Source organism: Polypterus senegalus, chromosome 8 (assembly GCF_016835505.1).
Source record: "Polypterus senegalus isolate Bchr_013 chromosome 8, ASM1683550v1, whole genome shotgun sequence".
NCBI classification, from domain to species: Eukaryota; Metazoa; Chordata; class Cladistia; order Polypteriformes; family Polypteridae; genus Polypterus; species Polypterus senegalus.
The window spans coordinates 172,662,517-172,678,349 of record NC_053161.1 but is presented as its reverse complement, the minus strand read 5'-3'; the positions used below and the strand labels follow the sequence as shown (position 1 = coordinate 172,678,349).

The 15,833-nt window shown below is 41.0% G+C and overlaps 1 protein-coding gene across 1 annotated transcript in view; it reads left to right on the top strand.

Annotated features, from left to right (window-relative positions):
• LOC120533474 (zinc finger protein OZF-like) overlaps positions 1–15,833 on the top strand; it is a 51,955-nt gene that overhangs the window by 3,431 nt on the left and 32,691 nt on the right. Inside the window, exons 2-4 of the mRNA XM_039760390.1 lie at positions 249–676; positions 1,893–1,976; positions 5,109–5,869. Coding sequence (XP_039616324.1) covers positions 280–676; positions 1,893–1,976; positions 5,109–5,869 — 1,242 coding nt within the window. The 5' untranslated portion in view covers positions 249–279. The remainder of the gene's footprint in view (positions 1–248; positions 677–1,892; positions 1,977–5,108; positions 5,870–15,833) is intronic.

The window sequence follows — 15,833 nt, the reverse complement described above, 5'->3', positions numbered from 1 at the left end:
TGAATACTGCTAACCCACAACTTTACGAGATGGTCTTCTTCGAGAATGTTGGAACTTCATTTCACTTCCAAATTTGTTTTACTCCTAACTATCTGATATGAAGAGTGATGAGTTGCTGTCAAATTAGTATGAAGTATCTGACTTGACATACACTTTTTAAGCGAGAGTTAACTGTAAAATGAAAGTCAAATGTCTTTAGATCTGTATGATGCATTTTTAACGTCATTAAATTCTGTGTTTTTCCACAGATAAAAAGCTTCTATTTAATGTAACGTTTAGATGGATATAAAAGAGGAGACATGTGAGGCTGACATACATACTATGGAGGAAAGGATCGTAAATGTTAAAGAGGAAGACTGTGAATGGGAGTATTTCCACCCTAAATATGAGAGTCTGCTCATTAAGGAAGAGGACTGTGAACTGAGGCCAGTGGGCTTTAAAGAAGAGGATGGAGAAATGTCTGTCAGCAGTGTCAAGGAAGACAGCCTTCATTATGGACATCACGGTGATGCAGTGACCACGTTAGCTTCTTGTCAGAGGAGACACTCTTCATCTCTGGAGTCTTCTATCAATATGAAGTCTGAATTTTTACAGTCTGACACAAAGGAGAAGGAAGACAATTCATCTCTTACAACTCAGAAAGATCAGCTGCTGCTTTCAGAGAAGTCTAGGAAAAGTAGGTGAAAAATTAAAAAGTGCACATTTTAAGGTTAGGAGGTATGGGCCCGAAAAGGCAGTCTTCTGCTTTTTAAGAGAAACCTAGACATACAGTGAAAATTTTGTGTTTGATGTAGTGTGAAAGTCCATCTGTGGCATTTTAGAAATTTGCTGTTCCATTATTGTTATAATGTTATGTAAAACTGTAGGCCTTGTCCTTGATAAAGAGTGTTACACGACAGTACAGTTGCAAGGAAGTTTGTGAACCCTTTTAATACTCTGGATTTCTGTGTTAATTCTTCTTAAAAATGTGGTCTGATCTTCACTTAAGTCATCATAAAGACTAACAAAGTTATCATAAACAAACAAAAATTTTGACTACTTCTATCTTAAACACTTCGTTTAAGTCTCTTCTGTGACCCCTGTCTTTACTAACTAGTTAACGTTCTTTAGCAGATATTGCCTCCACCAGACATACCCTGCGGCTTTGAATTTTAGCCCATCCATCCTTTCCAAAGGACTCTGATTTGTCCATTCCAGAGCACCAGTTTCCTTCTGATTACGCCTTACTGTTGTTGATTTCTTCATTTGTTTCAGCTCATTGTCTTATTTCATCTCCCAATTTCTGCTAAGTTTCCACTACCTTGACGTTTTTTTCTGTCATATTTCCTGATAAAATGTTGAGTGTTTCCTTGATGGCAGCAAGCAATTGTGGGATAATTTATTATGCTTTGTATTATTTAGTATTAGTTTAAGCTTGTAAGTAAGAAAGGCCTGGCAGTTTTGCCAAGAAGTAACAACAGAAGCAATACAGTATGGTATACTTAATCATTTTAAAGTCTGAGTTATGTATTTGTTCACATGTAATGTCAGCATGTATGTATACTCTGGACTTATTTACCAAGACAGGAATGCTGTTTTACATCATATGTTTATATCATGTATTTATTTATATTGAAGATTAACACTAGAATTACCAGAGCCTACGACAAAACTCGTAAATCCGGCCCACCTTAAATCCCTTTGCACCTCTCTGTCAGAGTCTTTTGTCTTGTAAATGTGCAGATCAAGACAAGCAGCAAGCAGCCTACTGTTCCATTCCCCTCATTGCTGATATTGTACAATAAAAACATACAGATAATCAAGGCAGGAACTGGGAGAACTTCGTGTCCATTCTGCGGTGGTGAAGGGGATCTCCTCATGCATAAAATAATTATGATTTTTTTTCTTAAAAGCTGGGTCAGTGAGCAGGGGGTCATATGCGACAACTTCAGAGGATTCCAAAGGAGGACAGTGGACTGAAAGAAGTAAAATGGAAGGTGAGCTGAAAATGACTCGCTTTTCTATTTTAATTATATAACTCCCTATGTGAGTACTCTGGACCACCGCTGTGGCATTCCTTTAAAAGTGAGTTGAGGATTTGTTGTTTTCATGCACTGTTTATTATAAAATTGTGTCACAGAGTTACCCAGCCATGTCCGTTGGCTCCCTCGCAGAAAAAGATGTAGTTCAAATATGTTAGTAAAAAAAATAAGTGGCTAAGTAGTAATTGTCATAAATTATAGGTGAAGGAAAAAATTCACGGGGCAAAGAATTTCCAGTGGTCATTAGATGGATTGTTTGACTGGGACAGATGGAATTATTTGAAGGAAAGATTAATATATGTTTGGGATAGAACATTAGAACAGTCTTGACGAAAACAGGCCATTCAGCACAGCACAACTCACCAGTCCTATCCACTTAATTCTTCCAAAATATCCTCAAGGCGAGTTTTGAAGGTCCCTAAAGCTCTACCGTCTAACACACTACTTTGTAATTTATTCCAAGTTTCTGTGGTTCACTGTGTGAAGAAAAACAGCCTAATATCTGTACAAAATTAAAAATTTACAAATGGTGGGATTCACCAATAAATGAGTATTCACCAAATTCTTGATCAAGGGATGATCAGTTGACCGCTCAGCACCTCTCTTTACCCAAAGCTCCAGAACGTATGGCCTCAGAATAGACACCTCAACCACATTTAATCAGTGACCATTGGCCCAAATTATTCTGGCACCAGTTTCACTCAGGACTAACTTTGTGATCTATCCATCCATCCATCCATTATCCACCGCTTATCCGAGGTTGGGTCGCGGGGGCAGCAGCCTAAGGAGGGAAGCCCAGACATCACATTTACTCGGACCTCGGCAGGGTGCCTACAGTTTGGGTTTCTTTGGGAGGAGTAGAAAGTCATCTCAATGAGATTTCATGTTCCATAGAGGAGACAGTTCATCTGTGTGTGTGTGTTCAGAGTATTTGGCCTTTTAAGACCCTTTGGATTCAGTGCTGAGAAAGCGTATCATCCGCTGGATGAACAAGTGGGAGATTTCAACAGGCTTGTGGGGAACTATTGAGAACCATGGAGAGACTGGGAGGAATGACCTGCATGGTTTGAGAGCAACTGGTGAATTGTAATTGGACTTCTGTTCTGTTTATAGGTTGTCTCTAAGAAATACATGTTTGATCACAAAGTTAAACCAAAAGGCGAGGCTGTCGATTTACCAGTCGATCTACGTTCCTACCCTCACCTATGGCCACGAACTTTGGGTAGTGACTGAAAGAGCAAGACCGCAGATACAAGCGGCCAAAGTGAGTTTTCTCCGCAGGGTGGCTGGACTTTCCCTTAGAGATAGGGTGAGGAGTTCAGTTATTTGGGAGAGACTCGGAGTAGAGTCACTGCTCCTCCGCATTGAGAGGAGTCAGTTGAGGGGGTTCGGGCATCTGGTTAGGATGCCCCCTGGACGCCTTCCTGGGGGGGTGTTCTGGGCATGCCCCACTGGGAGAAGGCCACGGGGCAGACCCAGGACATGCTGGAGGGATTATATCTCCCGGATGGCCCTGGAACACCTTGGGGTCCTCCCAGAGGAGCTGGAGGAGGTGGCCAGGGAGAGGGATGTCTGGGCTTCCCTCCTTAGGCTGCTGCCCCCGCGACCCAACCTCAGATAAGCGGTGGATAATGGATGGATGGATAGATCACAAAGTTAGTCCTGAGTCAAACTGGTACCAGAATACTTTGAGCCAATGGTCACTGATTAACTGTGGTTGAGCTGTCTATTCTGAGGCCATACATTCTGGAGCTTTGGGTAAAGAGAGGTGCTGAGCCGTCAACTGATCATGCCTTAGTGTGGAGTTGACTCGGGTGACAACCCTAATTGGTTGTGAAAGCTTCTGTTCAGAATGAGTTCATTATAGATGATCTTCTCCTTTATCATAGCTGGACAGTGTGATTAGTATAAGTACATCACGACACTGCACATTTATGAACATTGTAATGGAAAATATACATGTTACCAATGAGTCACATAGCTGACCGGTCCTTATTTCCACTGCATGTTCAGACACAAATAACTGCAATAATCCAATGCCTGTCATCTTCAGATTTTTCTCCCACTCTACATTAATGTAACACCTTGTTCATTCCTCTGTTTTGCTTTGATGATGTAAATAAACCATTTTGATATACATGTTGGCCTTGGTCTAAATGTGGGGAAAGTTTAAGGCACATTCCAATTATGAAAGGTGCACTTCACAAGTTTGGTATGGTGGTCTGTTCTATCCTCTGTTAATCCAATAAAATAATAACAAGATATAATTTTGAATAATATTTTAAAAGTATGAGACAAAATGATGATGCATTTCTGTGACACAATATTATGTTATCTGGGTCTCTCACACACAACCTGCTTAGTTTACTTATTTCATCTTCTTGTGTTCAGTGAATTTCCTGCATGGTTTGAGAGCAACTGGTGAATTGTAATTGATTTCTATTCTGGTTATGGATTGTCTCTAAGAAATACATGTTTGATCACAAAGTTTGTCATGAGCAAAACTGGTACCAGAATACCTTGGGCTAGTGGTCCGTGATTAACTGGTTGTGTTGTCTACTCTGAGGCCAAATGTTCTGGACATTTGGGTAAAGGTAGGTGCTGAGCAGTCAACTGATCACCACTTAGTGCAGAGAGTTGAATTGGGTGGATGATCCAAGTGGGTAGTGAAAGCTTTTGTTCATCTCCAGATGGGCTGGTCACTGTTATTGCCATAAATAAATGATATTATGCATCCATTAACATTGTAATTGAGAGTATGAATGCCACCAGTGTGTTGCAAAGCTGTCCAGTCCTTATTTCCACTGCCACACCCTATCCAGAGCAGACACAAATAACTGCACTAATCCAATGTCTCCAATCTTCAGATTGTTCTCCCATAATACATCAATATAACACATTGTTCATTCCTCTGTTTTGCTTTGATGATATAAATAAGCAATTAAGTTTTGCAGTTGTTTATTCTTAAAAAAGGTTGTTCATAATTTCATCCAGTTTTTATTCAATGTTGTGACTTAATGTAAATAGTGTGGAAGTAGACTGAGAATAAGCTTTCATTTATTTGTTTTTCTTTTAAATTTCATACAGGAGACAAACCTCACTGTTGTTCTGAATGTGGCAAACAATTATCAAGCCGGAGTTCCCTTTCAAGGCACAGAAGAATTCACACAGGAGTGAAACCTTTTTCTTGTTGTGAATGTGGCAAACAATTCTCAACCAAAAGTGACCTTTCGAGGCACAAAAGAATTCATATGGGAGAGATGTCTTATTGCTGTCCCGAATGTGGCAAACAATTAAATAATAAGGTTGCAATTTCAAGGCATAAAATAATTCACACAAGAGAGAAGTCGTATGGATGTCCTGAATGTGGCAAACAATTAAAAAACAAGATTCTCCTTTCAAGGCACAAAAGAATTCACACAAAAGAGAAGCCTTATTGTTGCAATGAATGTGGCAAGCAGTTTTTGCAAAAGAAGAATCTTCAAAGACACCAAACCGTTCACACAGGAGAAAAGCCTTATTGCTGTTCTGAATGTGGCAAGTGGTTTTCGCAAAAGAACAATCTTCAGAGCCACCAAAGAATTCACACAGGAGAAAAGCCTTATTGCTGTTCTGATTGTGGCAAGCAGTTTTCAAAAAAGATCAATCTTCAGATCCACCAAAGAATTCACACAGGAGAAAAACCTTATTGCTGTTCTGAATGTGGAAAGCAGTTTTCGCAAAAGATGAATCTTCAGAGCCATGTAAGAATTCACACAGGTGAAAAGCCTTATTGTTGTTCTGAATGTGGCAAGCGATTTTCGAATGCGAGCAATTTTAAGAAGCACCAAAGAATTCACACAGGAGAGAGGCAGACGCTTGTGAATTAGGTTTTTTAGGACATCAATAAAAGTTACATGACTGATAAGTGGTTGTTCTGCCAAACAAAGCTAAAAGCAGTTACTCCACTTGTAAATGGGTGTGAGGTACTGATGGCCGATAGATTATATACTGAAAGACACAACAAAGTGGCCGGGCCAATTTTCTGGAAACTCTTTAAGAAATACAGCTTACCTGCAAGAGAAAGACACTGGGACCACATTCCAGACCACATAATGGAAAATGAGTTGTTGGTGACTTGGGACACACCAATACCAACTCCTAGAAAAACAGATGTTGTAAAACCAGATATTAGATTAGTTGAACTTCATTAATGCCAAGAGGAAATTCAGATTCTTGCAATTTTGAACCCTTGGCTACAAAATTAAGGAACTAAGAAGAAAAGCAGTACATCTAGCCGACCCTGAGTCAACAGTGAGGTTCTTTCCTGTTTTGATAGTAAGCATACCAAGAACATTTGGTGAAATTAACCCTGGGGAGAAGCCTTACTGCTGTTCTGAAAAAAGACAGATATTCAGAACCATAAAAGAATACACAATGGTCCCATCACAAATGAACAAACAAGACCACATACGAGTAGTAGACACAGTCAAGTGATCAAGTGAAGATGAAAAGGAGACCATGAGCTACAACCTCTACACTACTGATCCTGAGCGATATCCTGGGAGGGCTTTTGCATGATGCAGTTCCGAAATGTAATTCTGATTTCCAAATTAGATATGAAATCTGCTGCATATTTAGGATATTTAAGTGGAATACTTAAGGAAAGAAAACAAATTACTGAAGAGAAATTAGAATATTTCCGAAGAACAGTAAAAGAAGAAATAACACAGGAAAGAATGACAGCATTTATGTTAACGTAAAGTATTGCCACATCATTGCATATCTCTCTATTATAAAAAAAAAAAAAATCTTGGAAGGCTTGGATGGAGACGATATGTGATTTTCTCGGGGGCTCTTTAATGTCCCGTGAAACAAAAGGACAGCTGCTGCACAGGCTTTTAAATGATCAACACGCAGCACGACAGGCAGAACACGCAGCTTGGCAGCAGCAGCAGCAAGACAGCAGCTGATCTGACTGCATCTCCTCAGCGTGCGTTCAGCCCCTCCAACACAATGTGAGCGGCAGAGACACGAAGCGTCTGGCGCACAGTGTGCAGTGTGCCGGAGGGGGAGGGGGGTCTTTCGAGTGAAGCGATCAGGGGGCACAGCCCCCTAGTAAAGGTTAATTTTACATATTGGAAAATCGGAAATTAACACTCGAATATGAGCAGAATCAACCAGAGAAATGTTACTCAGAAGTGGAATGTCCTCAAAAGCAACCGATTCTCAAACAGTGAAATTCTAACAGTAAAGTGAGAGGTAAAGGAAGGGATGGAGAAACAGCAGATTGAAAGTAAAAACAAAGCTTACATTCAATAGAAATTGCCCAAAAATTGAAAAAGGAGATCTCCCCAATGCCTCAAGAGAATTGCTCAGATAGAAAAAGAGTAAACCAAACATAAGAGAACACCACCTTAAAAGCGGAAACGACAAATTCCTGAAAGGACAAAGTTTTCCAAGAAATTCTAGAAGAGATCCTGAAATTAATCAATGGACAAATATGCAGATAAGCAGATTGATAAGAAGAGAGAAGTGATCAACACTAACAATGAAATGTACTGGACAGAATACTACAAGTAAGGTGGAAAAGGCTGTAACAGAGAGTGCAAAGCCAGCTGTGTACAGTATGATGGACTTGACAACAGTACATGGGATCTGCTGTTGTGCAGTAAAACTCATCACATCTAAAGTAACAGCAAAAAACAAAATCAAAGTAAGGAATCCTAAGCAAAATTAGACTCCATCTTGGATAGAATGAATTGTAGAACAAAATTAAGATTCTATGCCGGGTGGTGGCCTTTATCAAAACATATATAAAAAATGTGTGATCACAAAGCTCACTCTAGCAACAATTCAACTGGAGAAATGAGAGAATTACATATTAATACATGGTGGTCTACCGTGACAAACGGCAAACTCAAAATGCTGCCAGATGCTAAAATTCAGGATATAAACAAACACACAAAAAACATACTGAACCAATTATTACAAGATAAGATATGAAAAGGTTCTGAAAAATGTAAAGTGGGGGTACCCTGAAAGTAAGCTCACACCTGACAAAAAGGCACAAAGAGTTTGGAGAAAATACATGAGTACCTTGGACAAGCAAACTACAGACGGGAACTGAAAATACAAAAGATGAAAGGATTGGAATGGCATGAGGTTGGAACCATATGAACTACAAACCAAACTCTTATTGAACTGCTGCTTTATGGGAAGACACCTGGTCCAGACGCTCTACCCCACTTTTGGTTAATGCATCTGACATCTCTGTTTCAGGATATGTCTATGAATAATCATAACAAGCCAATCTCCCCATGGCCTACCTCTTAAATGTGTGGTTTGGCACTCCAGTAATTACATTCAACAACCCAAGACCCTGGGCCTGTTTCTTGATAATGGGTAGTGAGAGTTTTACTTGCACTCTTCTCACCAAAATCTTTAGTTGTTTTCTCGAATGCTATTGAGAAGCGCAATGGCAAGGGAGGTTCTGTCATCGATCAAACAAATTAATCGGACAATTCTGTTGTGGTGCTGGTGTAGCCAGTCCTAGCTCTGCTACTGTATAGTTTGGTAGACTATCAGTTTTAGGTTAGCAGGTGTAAAGGTGTGGGTGAATACAAAAGAGCTTCGATGTCAATATTGTAACATATGCATTAAGCTCCTCATGAGTAGAATAGAAAAACTTTAGGGACTTTAAAAACTGTATGTTATTTTAGAAGCTTTGGTGAGCGTTGTTGGGCTGAATGGCCTGCTCTTGTGTAGATTATTCTAATGAATGATCAGAGTGGTCTCACTGACAAGTAACATGACCACTGATTTTAACTAATGCAAGACTTGCATTTTTAGTAAGCTACATGACACTCTATGCCAAGATGTTTACCAGTAATTTTGTAATAGACTTACATCATTGAGGTCCGTATTGTTTGAGTGTACTCAACTTGACATCATTGTTAGGCCTGCCACTTATAATGGAGTTCAAGCATTCACAAGCATTTCAACCAGCTTAACAAGAAAAGACTGCACATTCTGTACCTTCTCAAGGTAAACCTCCTGATGCAAAGTTTACTGTATGAACATTGATAAAAAAAATCAGGTTGTTTGATTTTATTTGTTTGACTCCTTGGGTTTCATGTGTCTAATTTCTGTATAAAATAAGCATATACAGGTTAATAAACTTTTATTTATTTTTACTTTATCTTGCTGTAACAACCTCATGTTTGCTGACATTAGCAGTCACTGATGCTTTACAGGTCACATTCTTGCCTAATTCAAGTCCTGCAGGAAGGATGGGACGCCTTTGTGCAGCCCTCACAGCAGTGGAAAAAGTGCTGTGGAAAGTGGGTGAAGCCAATGGAAAGGTGGATGACTGCAAGCCGTAGCCCCCGAGGGGTGTAGCCTGTGTGGTAAGACAGCCCCTGGACACACACACACAGACAGACAGACACCAGAATGTCCAAAACACATTTGTTTATTTATAAACGGCACCAGAATGCCTTATTCTCCAACAGCACCGTCTCTTTCTCTTTTTTTTCTCTCAATTTCTCTAACCTCCACTCCCTCCTCATAAGCTCCATCTCGTCTACTGGAGGGAGGCGGCCCCTTTTATAATAACCCGGATGGGCTCCAGGTGCTCTGTCCGACGACGCTTCCGGGTGTCCCTCGGATTTCTTCCGGCAGCACTTCCTGGCGTGGCGAAAGTGCTGCCATCCAGGGTTCCATGACCGTCCGGGTGCCCCCTGGAGGTGGCCACGTCCTCCCATAAGGATGAGCTTTCCAGCTCTGTTCCGGTGGCCCCCAAGCAGACCAGGGCAGCTGCCCTCTCGTGGACCGTCCAGGCATCCTGGCTGGGTAGGGACCCCAGCCATCTGCCACACCTGTCACTGTGGAGGTTCCTAGGGGTGAGTATTGTGGGGTGTGCATGTATTACAAGGTTAATAGATTAAGGTATTATTTGGGGGCATTTCTTGTCTACTGATTTATTAATGAATTTCATTAACAATAACATACTGGGTTATTTTATATATTAAACAGGAATTCATGATAAATGCACACGAAACGAAATTGAGTTTTGATCCAGTTGTCGAGGAATGCAACACTTAAAAATGATATGTATCTGTTATTTTCCCATTGTTCTTTGTAGTGTTTGCTGAGAAAAAAATAATTTGGTGTTTTAATTAAGAAAAATTATGACAAGGGGCTGAAGAGCCACAAATAATATTGAAGGATGAATTTAAAAGTCTCACTATACCCCTGTCACATAATCCACATGTCAGGTATCCAATTTTGTTCTCAAACCATCCAAAACACATGAGTGTTTTGTTAAACTATTGTTTAATATATACTTCCAGAAATTCAGAGTAGGGCATGAATGTGAAGCTTGTTCAAGTGATATTGAGCTTTTAATTGAAAACCTCTCTCTCATTCATTCATGAAGAATCCTGTCTTCATATTATATGCTGTATGAAGTATGGGCTGTGTTGTGTGTGTGCACCTACTCGTACTGAGGCCAGAACTGGCTGGTGCCCTCAAATATGTGTAAGTCAATCCCTATATTATTCTGAGCATGCATCAAAATGAGCAACTGTGCAGGTCCTTGGCCCCAGCCAAAGTGTGTGGCTTCCGCAGCCTTGTCCTTGGTGCAGACATTGAGCAGCTCTGTCTTCTGCTCTGCCTTCTGTAGTTGGAACAGGTACACCTCAGGCCTCTTGTCTAAATAGTGCATACGCACAAAAATGTATGTCCCCCCACTTCCATGTTCACTTCGAGATGTATAAAAACTGAACTCGGCGTAAGTCCACACACATTTTCACGTCAGCCTCCCACCTTGCGTATGCACGTTTCTGCTCAGTTTTTTTCTCTGGTCTTTTTTAGATTCACATCCATGATATGGGCTGTATGAAATACACCAAAATGAATTGCATATTGTTTACAAATTTAAGGCACTTACTCGTAGTCATTCTGTAACAATCTAATGATGCACGGAATGGCCAAACTATTCCAAATACCATAGCTGCTTTAGCATTGTTACTGTCAGTGTGGGGTATCGCAGCTGCACAGGTTGTGTCAAGAGTGCATAGGATTAAAGCTTACAGCAGAGAATACAGCTTCTAGCACCGGAGGGCATTTATAGTGGACACCATCTTGGGAAAGCCACCTGCATCTGCATGGATTCTACTCGGCCATGCCACAGTCTAACTTCTCCCATCTGGCAGACGCTTCTGAGCCTTTCCTGCACGGACCTCAAGCCACAGAAATGGTTTCATCCCAAGAGCTATAAACTGTGACATGTGAGTCTCTGTCTTGCACCCCAAAACACGAGGCCGAGTCGGTATTTTGCCAAAACCAGCTTTATTCAGCTTGAAATCGGAACAGCACGGCTATTTATTGTAGTGGGATCTACCACTCTCCTATAATCAGATAAAGCAGTCAGGCTGGGATAATGGCCAAGTTAGTGGCCATGTAATACTGTTCCCTGCATTTATAATGTTCCTTGCATCACTTCATTTCAAATGTGTGGCATGGCACAGTGTTTTACAAAAGCTATTCTGTAGTGAGAAAGTTCTTAACAAACACACTAGTCAACACACCGGAAAGAAGCTGCATTGGTGTTCTGAATGTGGCAAAATTATTCTTACATTTTCATCATTTATTACAGGCACTCATTGTGTGGCAATTGGTTATGTGGAGAAGAATTGGGGGTTGGCACTTTTGACAGACCTAGTACTGCTGCAATAATTAATCCATCCAGGGTCTCACGCATCATGGCAGGCATGTTGTGGGTGGCAGGAATAATCACTGGATGGGGCGAAAGCTGATTGCTACTGCTGCTCCACTGTGCCCCCATGTTTAATACATGCTTTAATATATTTCAAAATGAAAATATCAAGTATACATCTTAGTATTTTAAAATGTCCAGAGAGCTGTAATATCATGAATGTATTGTATTCTGTGTGGCGATCACTGCCTGCACACTCCTGTCAGCATAAGAGAAAGCCTGTTTAAGAAGCACATAGTGATTAACGAGTGGGTTGAGAAATACATAGAATGAGAAGCATTTAACATGCCACTTTAGCTACAATGGGTTTTGAGATACTCTAGTATATTAAACATCGATTTTAAGATGAAGTTTGATGTTCTACTTTAATCATAAAATAAACAAGATAAAAGTTAACATTTCACCTTTAATCTCGACTTAGACCTTTTTTTTTTCTTCACTATTTTTGTCCCTATTTCTTTTTCTTCTCTGTGGCCCTAATACTCTTCCCGTATGACAGACACTCGCCTTTTCACGTCGACTTTGACATTTGACCAGTTCTTTATTTACATGTGCTTGTAGATAGATAGATAGATAGATAGATAGATAGATACTTTATTAATCCCAAGGGGAAATTCACTTGTACCATTTGTCTTTTAACAAAACACTGAATGGAAGGGGCTATTTATATTGATTTGTACATTTTAAATATGCAAAATTCTTGGGAGGAGTCGGGGTGAGGCTTTAGGTTCATGCATGTGTATTAAAATTCACATTGAATGGAATTTATAAAGTGGAAGTGCGTGGAACTTTGCTTACGCACATTTCTGTGTAATTTTTGTGCATACACACATTTCTGTTTTTGTCCATAGGCCATGTTTTATCGTGAATTTTACACATTGTTTTACATGAGGCCCCCCGGTCTGTGAGGTTGTAAAATGCTTCAGCCAGATTTACTTGACTGCCTATCCTTCAACTATGCCACTTGTGATTGGATGAGGAACTGCAAGTCTTAAGCAAAAGGCAAATAAATCAACCGAGCACACACTCTGAGGTACAAAATGGTTCCAATAATCAAAAACTGCCATTTAGGCTTGGAATAGTTTTCGTCTTCACTCACGAAGTGGGAGCTCTGTCCCGTAATGTGCTCTTTCTGTAGAGTGAGCCCCTCCTTCAGGTTGCCTCGGGATTTGTATCAGGGGAACTGGAAGGAGCGGAGTTAAATGTCATAACTGAACAACATCTTGGTTCTATGCAGAGAACAGAAGAGGACATACTTGGCGCCAGTGCCCCCTCTCAATCTGGAGTGGTACTATATATCTCAAAAGAGTCCATCAAATGATACAGATGCATGACAAGGTATTTCCTCTAGGGGTCACTAGCTCCCTAGTTGGAATAGGTTCTCTTTAATTGCAGTATTTTAAGTAACCCGAAACTATATAGATATAATGTAAAAAGGCGATATACCTCCCATAGTGATATGGCGGTAAGAAATCACATAAGAGCAAATAACAGACAATTACCCAGGTGGGATCTCAATGTATACAGTCTGCCATTTTTCATCGCTGCAATAGAAGGATTTTCAGGATGGATGGCATTATCACCCAATCACCCATTCATCCGTCAGCTTCGAGGTGTTTAGCTGCTGTCCAAGTCTTTCATACTGTTTTCTCCATGTGTAGGCCCTTACTTAGGTTCCAAACAAGGGAAGGAGAGGATCCAATTTCATCTCTAACATACAGAAATAGTACAATGACCATTTTCGTAGTTGTACCTTTGTTTCTTCAAATGCTTGCCTAGCAGTCCTAAATGCTGAGAGCCCCCGTGTGCTAACTTTGGCCTGGCCTGTACATGTGAGTGGATTTATAAAATTATTTTTGTACAGAGCACAGTGACATTACACTTCTATTCTGATTACACATGGCCCACCCCTTAGCTTAGTCCTGAGGTAGAGAGCAGACTTGGCCATAAGGTCGTGGCCTTGGGTGAGGAGAACCCCACATCGATGGAGGACTTGTACGATTGCAGTCAGTTACCAGAAGAGTGTGACGATGTGGGTTCTGCTCCATGCTCCCATCTTGCTTCCGGGAGCCCTTGAACCCGTTGGTTATGTTACCAATGAGCTCTGCAGTGAGGCACAACAAATAGAGCAAGGGGATGGTGCAAAAGTACAAAGTGCTTTTATTTAAAAACGAACAAAAAACAAGTGTTCAAACAAAGTGCAGTGCATCAAATCTTTAAATAAATAATCCATTAAAATAGAAGTGAAGTGGAGGTTAAAATCCAATAGAAAAAAAAATCAATCCTTTAAAATGAGGTTAAAACAATGCTGGAAGCAGTCCCTTTAAAATCCAAAGCCCAGTGTCTTCCTTTATCTGGTGGCTCCTCTGCTTTTCCCATCTGGGCCCCGCAACAGGAGCGTCGCCCTTCCTGCAGCTGACCTTACTACTGTCCAGTTGCCTTCCGTTCCCTGGCTCTGTACGGCTACCTTACCGGACCGAGACTTGGGTTCCTCAACGGCCAGGTCGCTCAGACTCCATGACTCCCGCTGCCTTCTCGGCTTTATGCGGCCATCCGTCCTTCATCCCGGGTCACTCCGGCTCTTTGTTCTCTTAGCTAATGCGACCGCTTCCTTCTGCCCCACCCAGTGTCGGCCAAACACCCCTGCTAGGACTCACTGTCCAGCTGCCTACCTGCCTGCGAGCACATGCACTCACAATCGCTCGCTCACTGGTTCTCTCTCCATACTGCTTCCTGCTCTCCTGCAACCTCCAGCTCTTTTTCTTTTACTTTCTTTTTCCTCCCTCTAGCCGACTTGCGCTTCTATTTATGAAGAGGAGGTGGCAGCTGTGGCATTCAGCAGCTCCCGGGAACACTTGGGTGAGAAACGCCCACATCACTAGCTCCCCAGAAACCACTTCAGCCACACAACCACGCCCCCTCGCTAAGCCGTGAGTGCGGCGATTATTTATTTTAAACTGGCCTCTTGATGTGAGCTGTGGACCCGCAATACCACAGAGAGACCTGCTGGATTCAGGGAAGGAATGAGGTGGTTTACAGGCCCTCTAAATGGGAAACTAGGCCAAAAACTCAAAATCTATGAGTGAATGCTCTTAGAGAGAGAAAGAGAGACCTATAACATTTGACTGTATAATGAAGGGCATACAAAGAATCTTTATAACAAAATATTTATTTTCAAAAAAGCTCTGTAAATCCAAAATGTTGAACAGAGCACAAAAGGCACAAATGGATATCCCCATCTATATGATTCTGACCCGTGGTCACAAACGGAGCAGAGGCCAGAAGTCCAGTAAATCACATAAAACCGTAATATTCAAAAGAAAGAAAAAAAAAAAACACATGAGAACTCACCAGCACCAGGAACAGACAAATGGATCAAATCTGGCCAGTCGGTCTCCCCTGCCTTTACAGGGCTAGTGCAATTCAACATGGAGTCAGGTTCTTCGGGGAACTGCCGACAAGAACCTGCCTACAAAACACAAAGGATATAAATATACACCTGAAACAAATGAAAAATTATAAACATCGCATAAATATGTAGAAAATATTTGAAATTAAACAAATTAAGACAAAGCCTGTTGGGTATCCATTTGACTTTTAACAGACACAAGGAAGTGCCACGTTATCCGTTCTACCTGAAATCGAGGAAACTCAATCGGCATGGTTTTGTCTTGATATGTCATATTCCTGTTGGATGCAGTGTGAGATCTCTGGGGAATGCAATGGTCGTGGCGCTTTCACGAAAGTATCTTTCACTCAGGTAAGTTTCTATATCACTTTTTCCTAAAGCTATAAAAAAAAGGCAATTTCATGAGAATGCTAAAAGAAGGAATACACGGCAAGGAATGGAGGGGTTTCCTGGAGCTTTGAAATAGGAACGGGACACGACAACATGAAGTGAAAGGAGCCGTAGATGAAGGACAATGAATGGCGAGCATAAGGTAACCGACTAACGCGAATGAAAAAAAAAAACAAAAATCCCGCATCCATAAAGTGACGGCCGAAACTTGCATCACTTACTTTCTGCCGCTGGATTATGTGATATTTTTTAA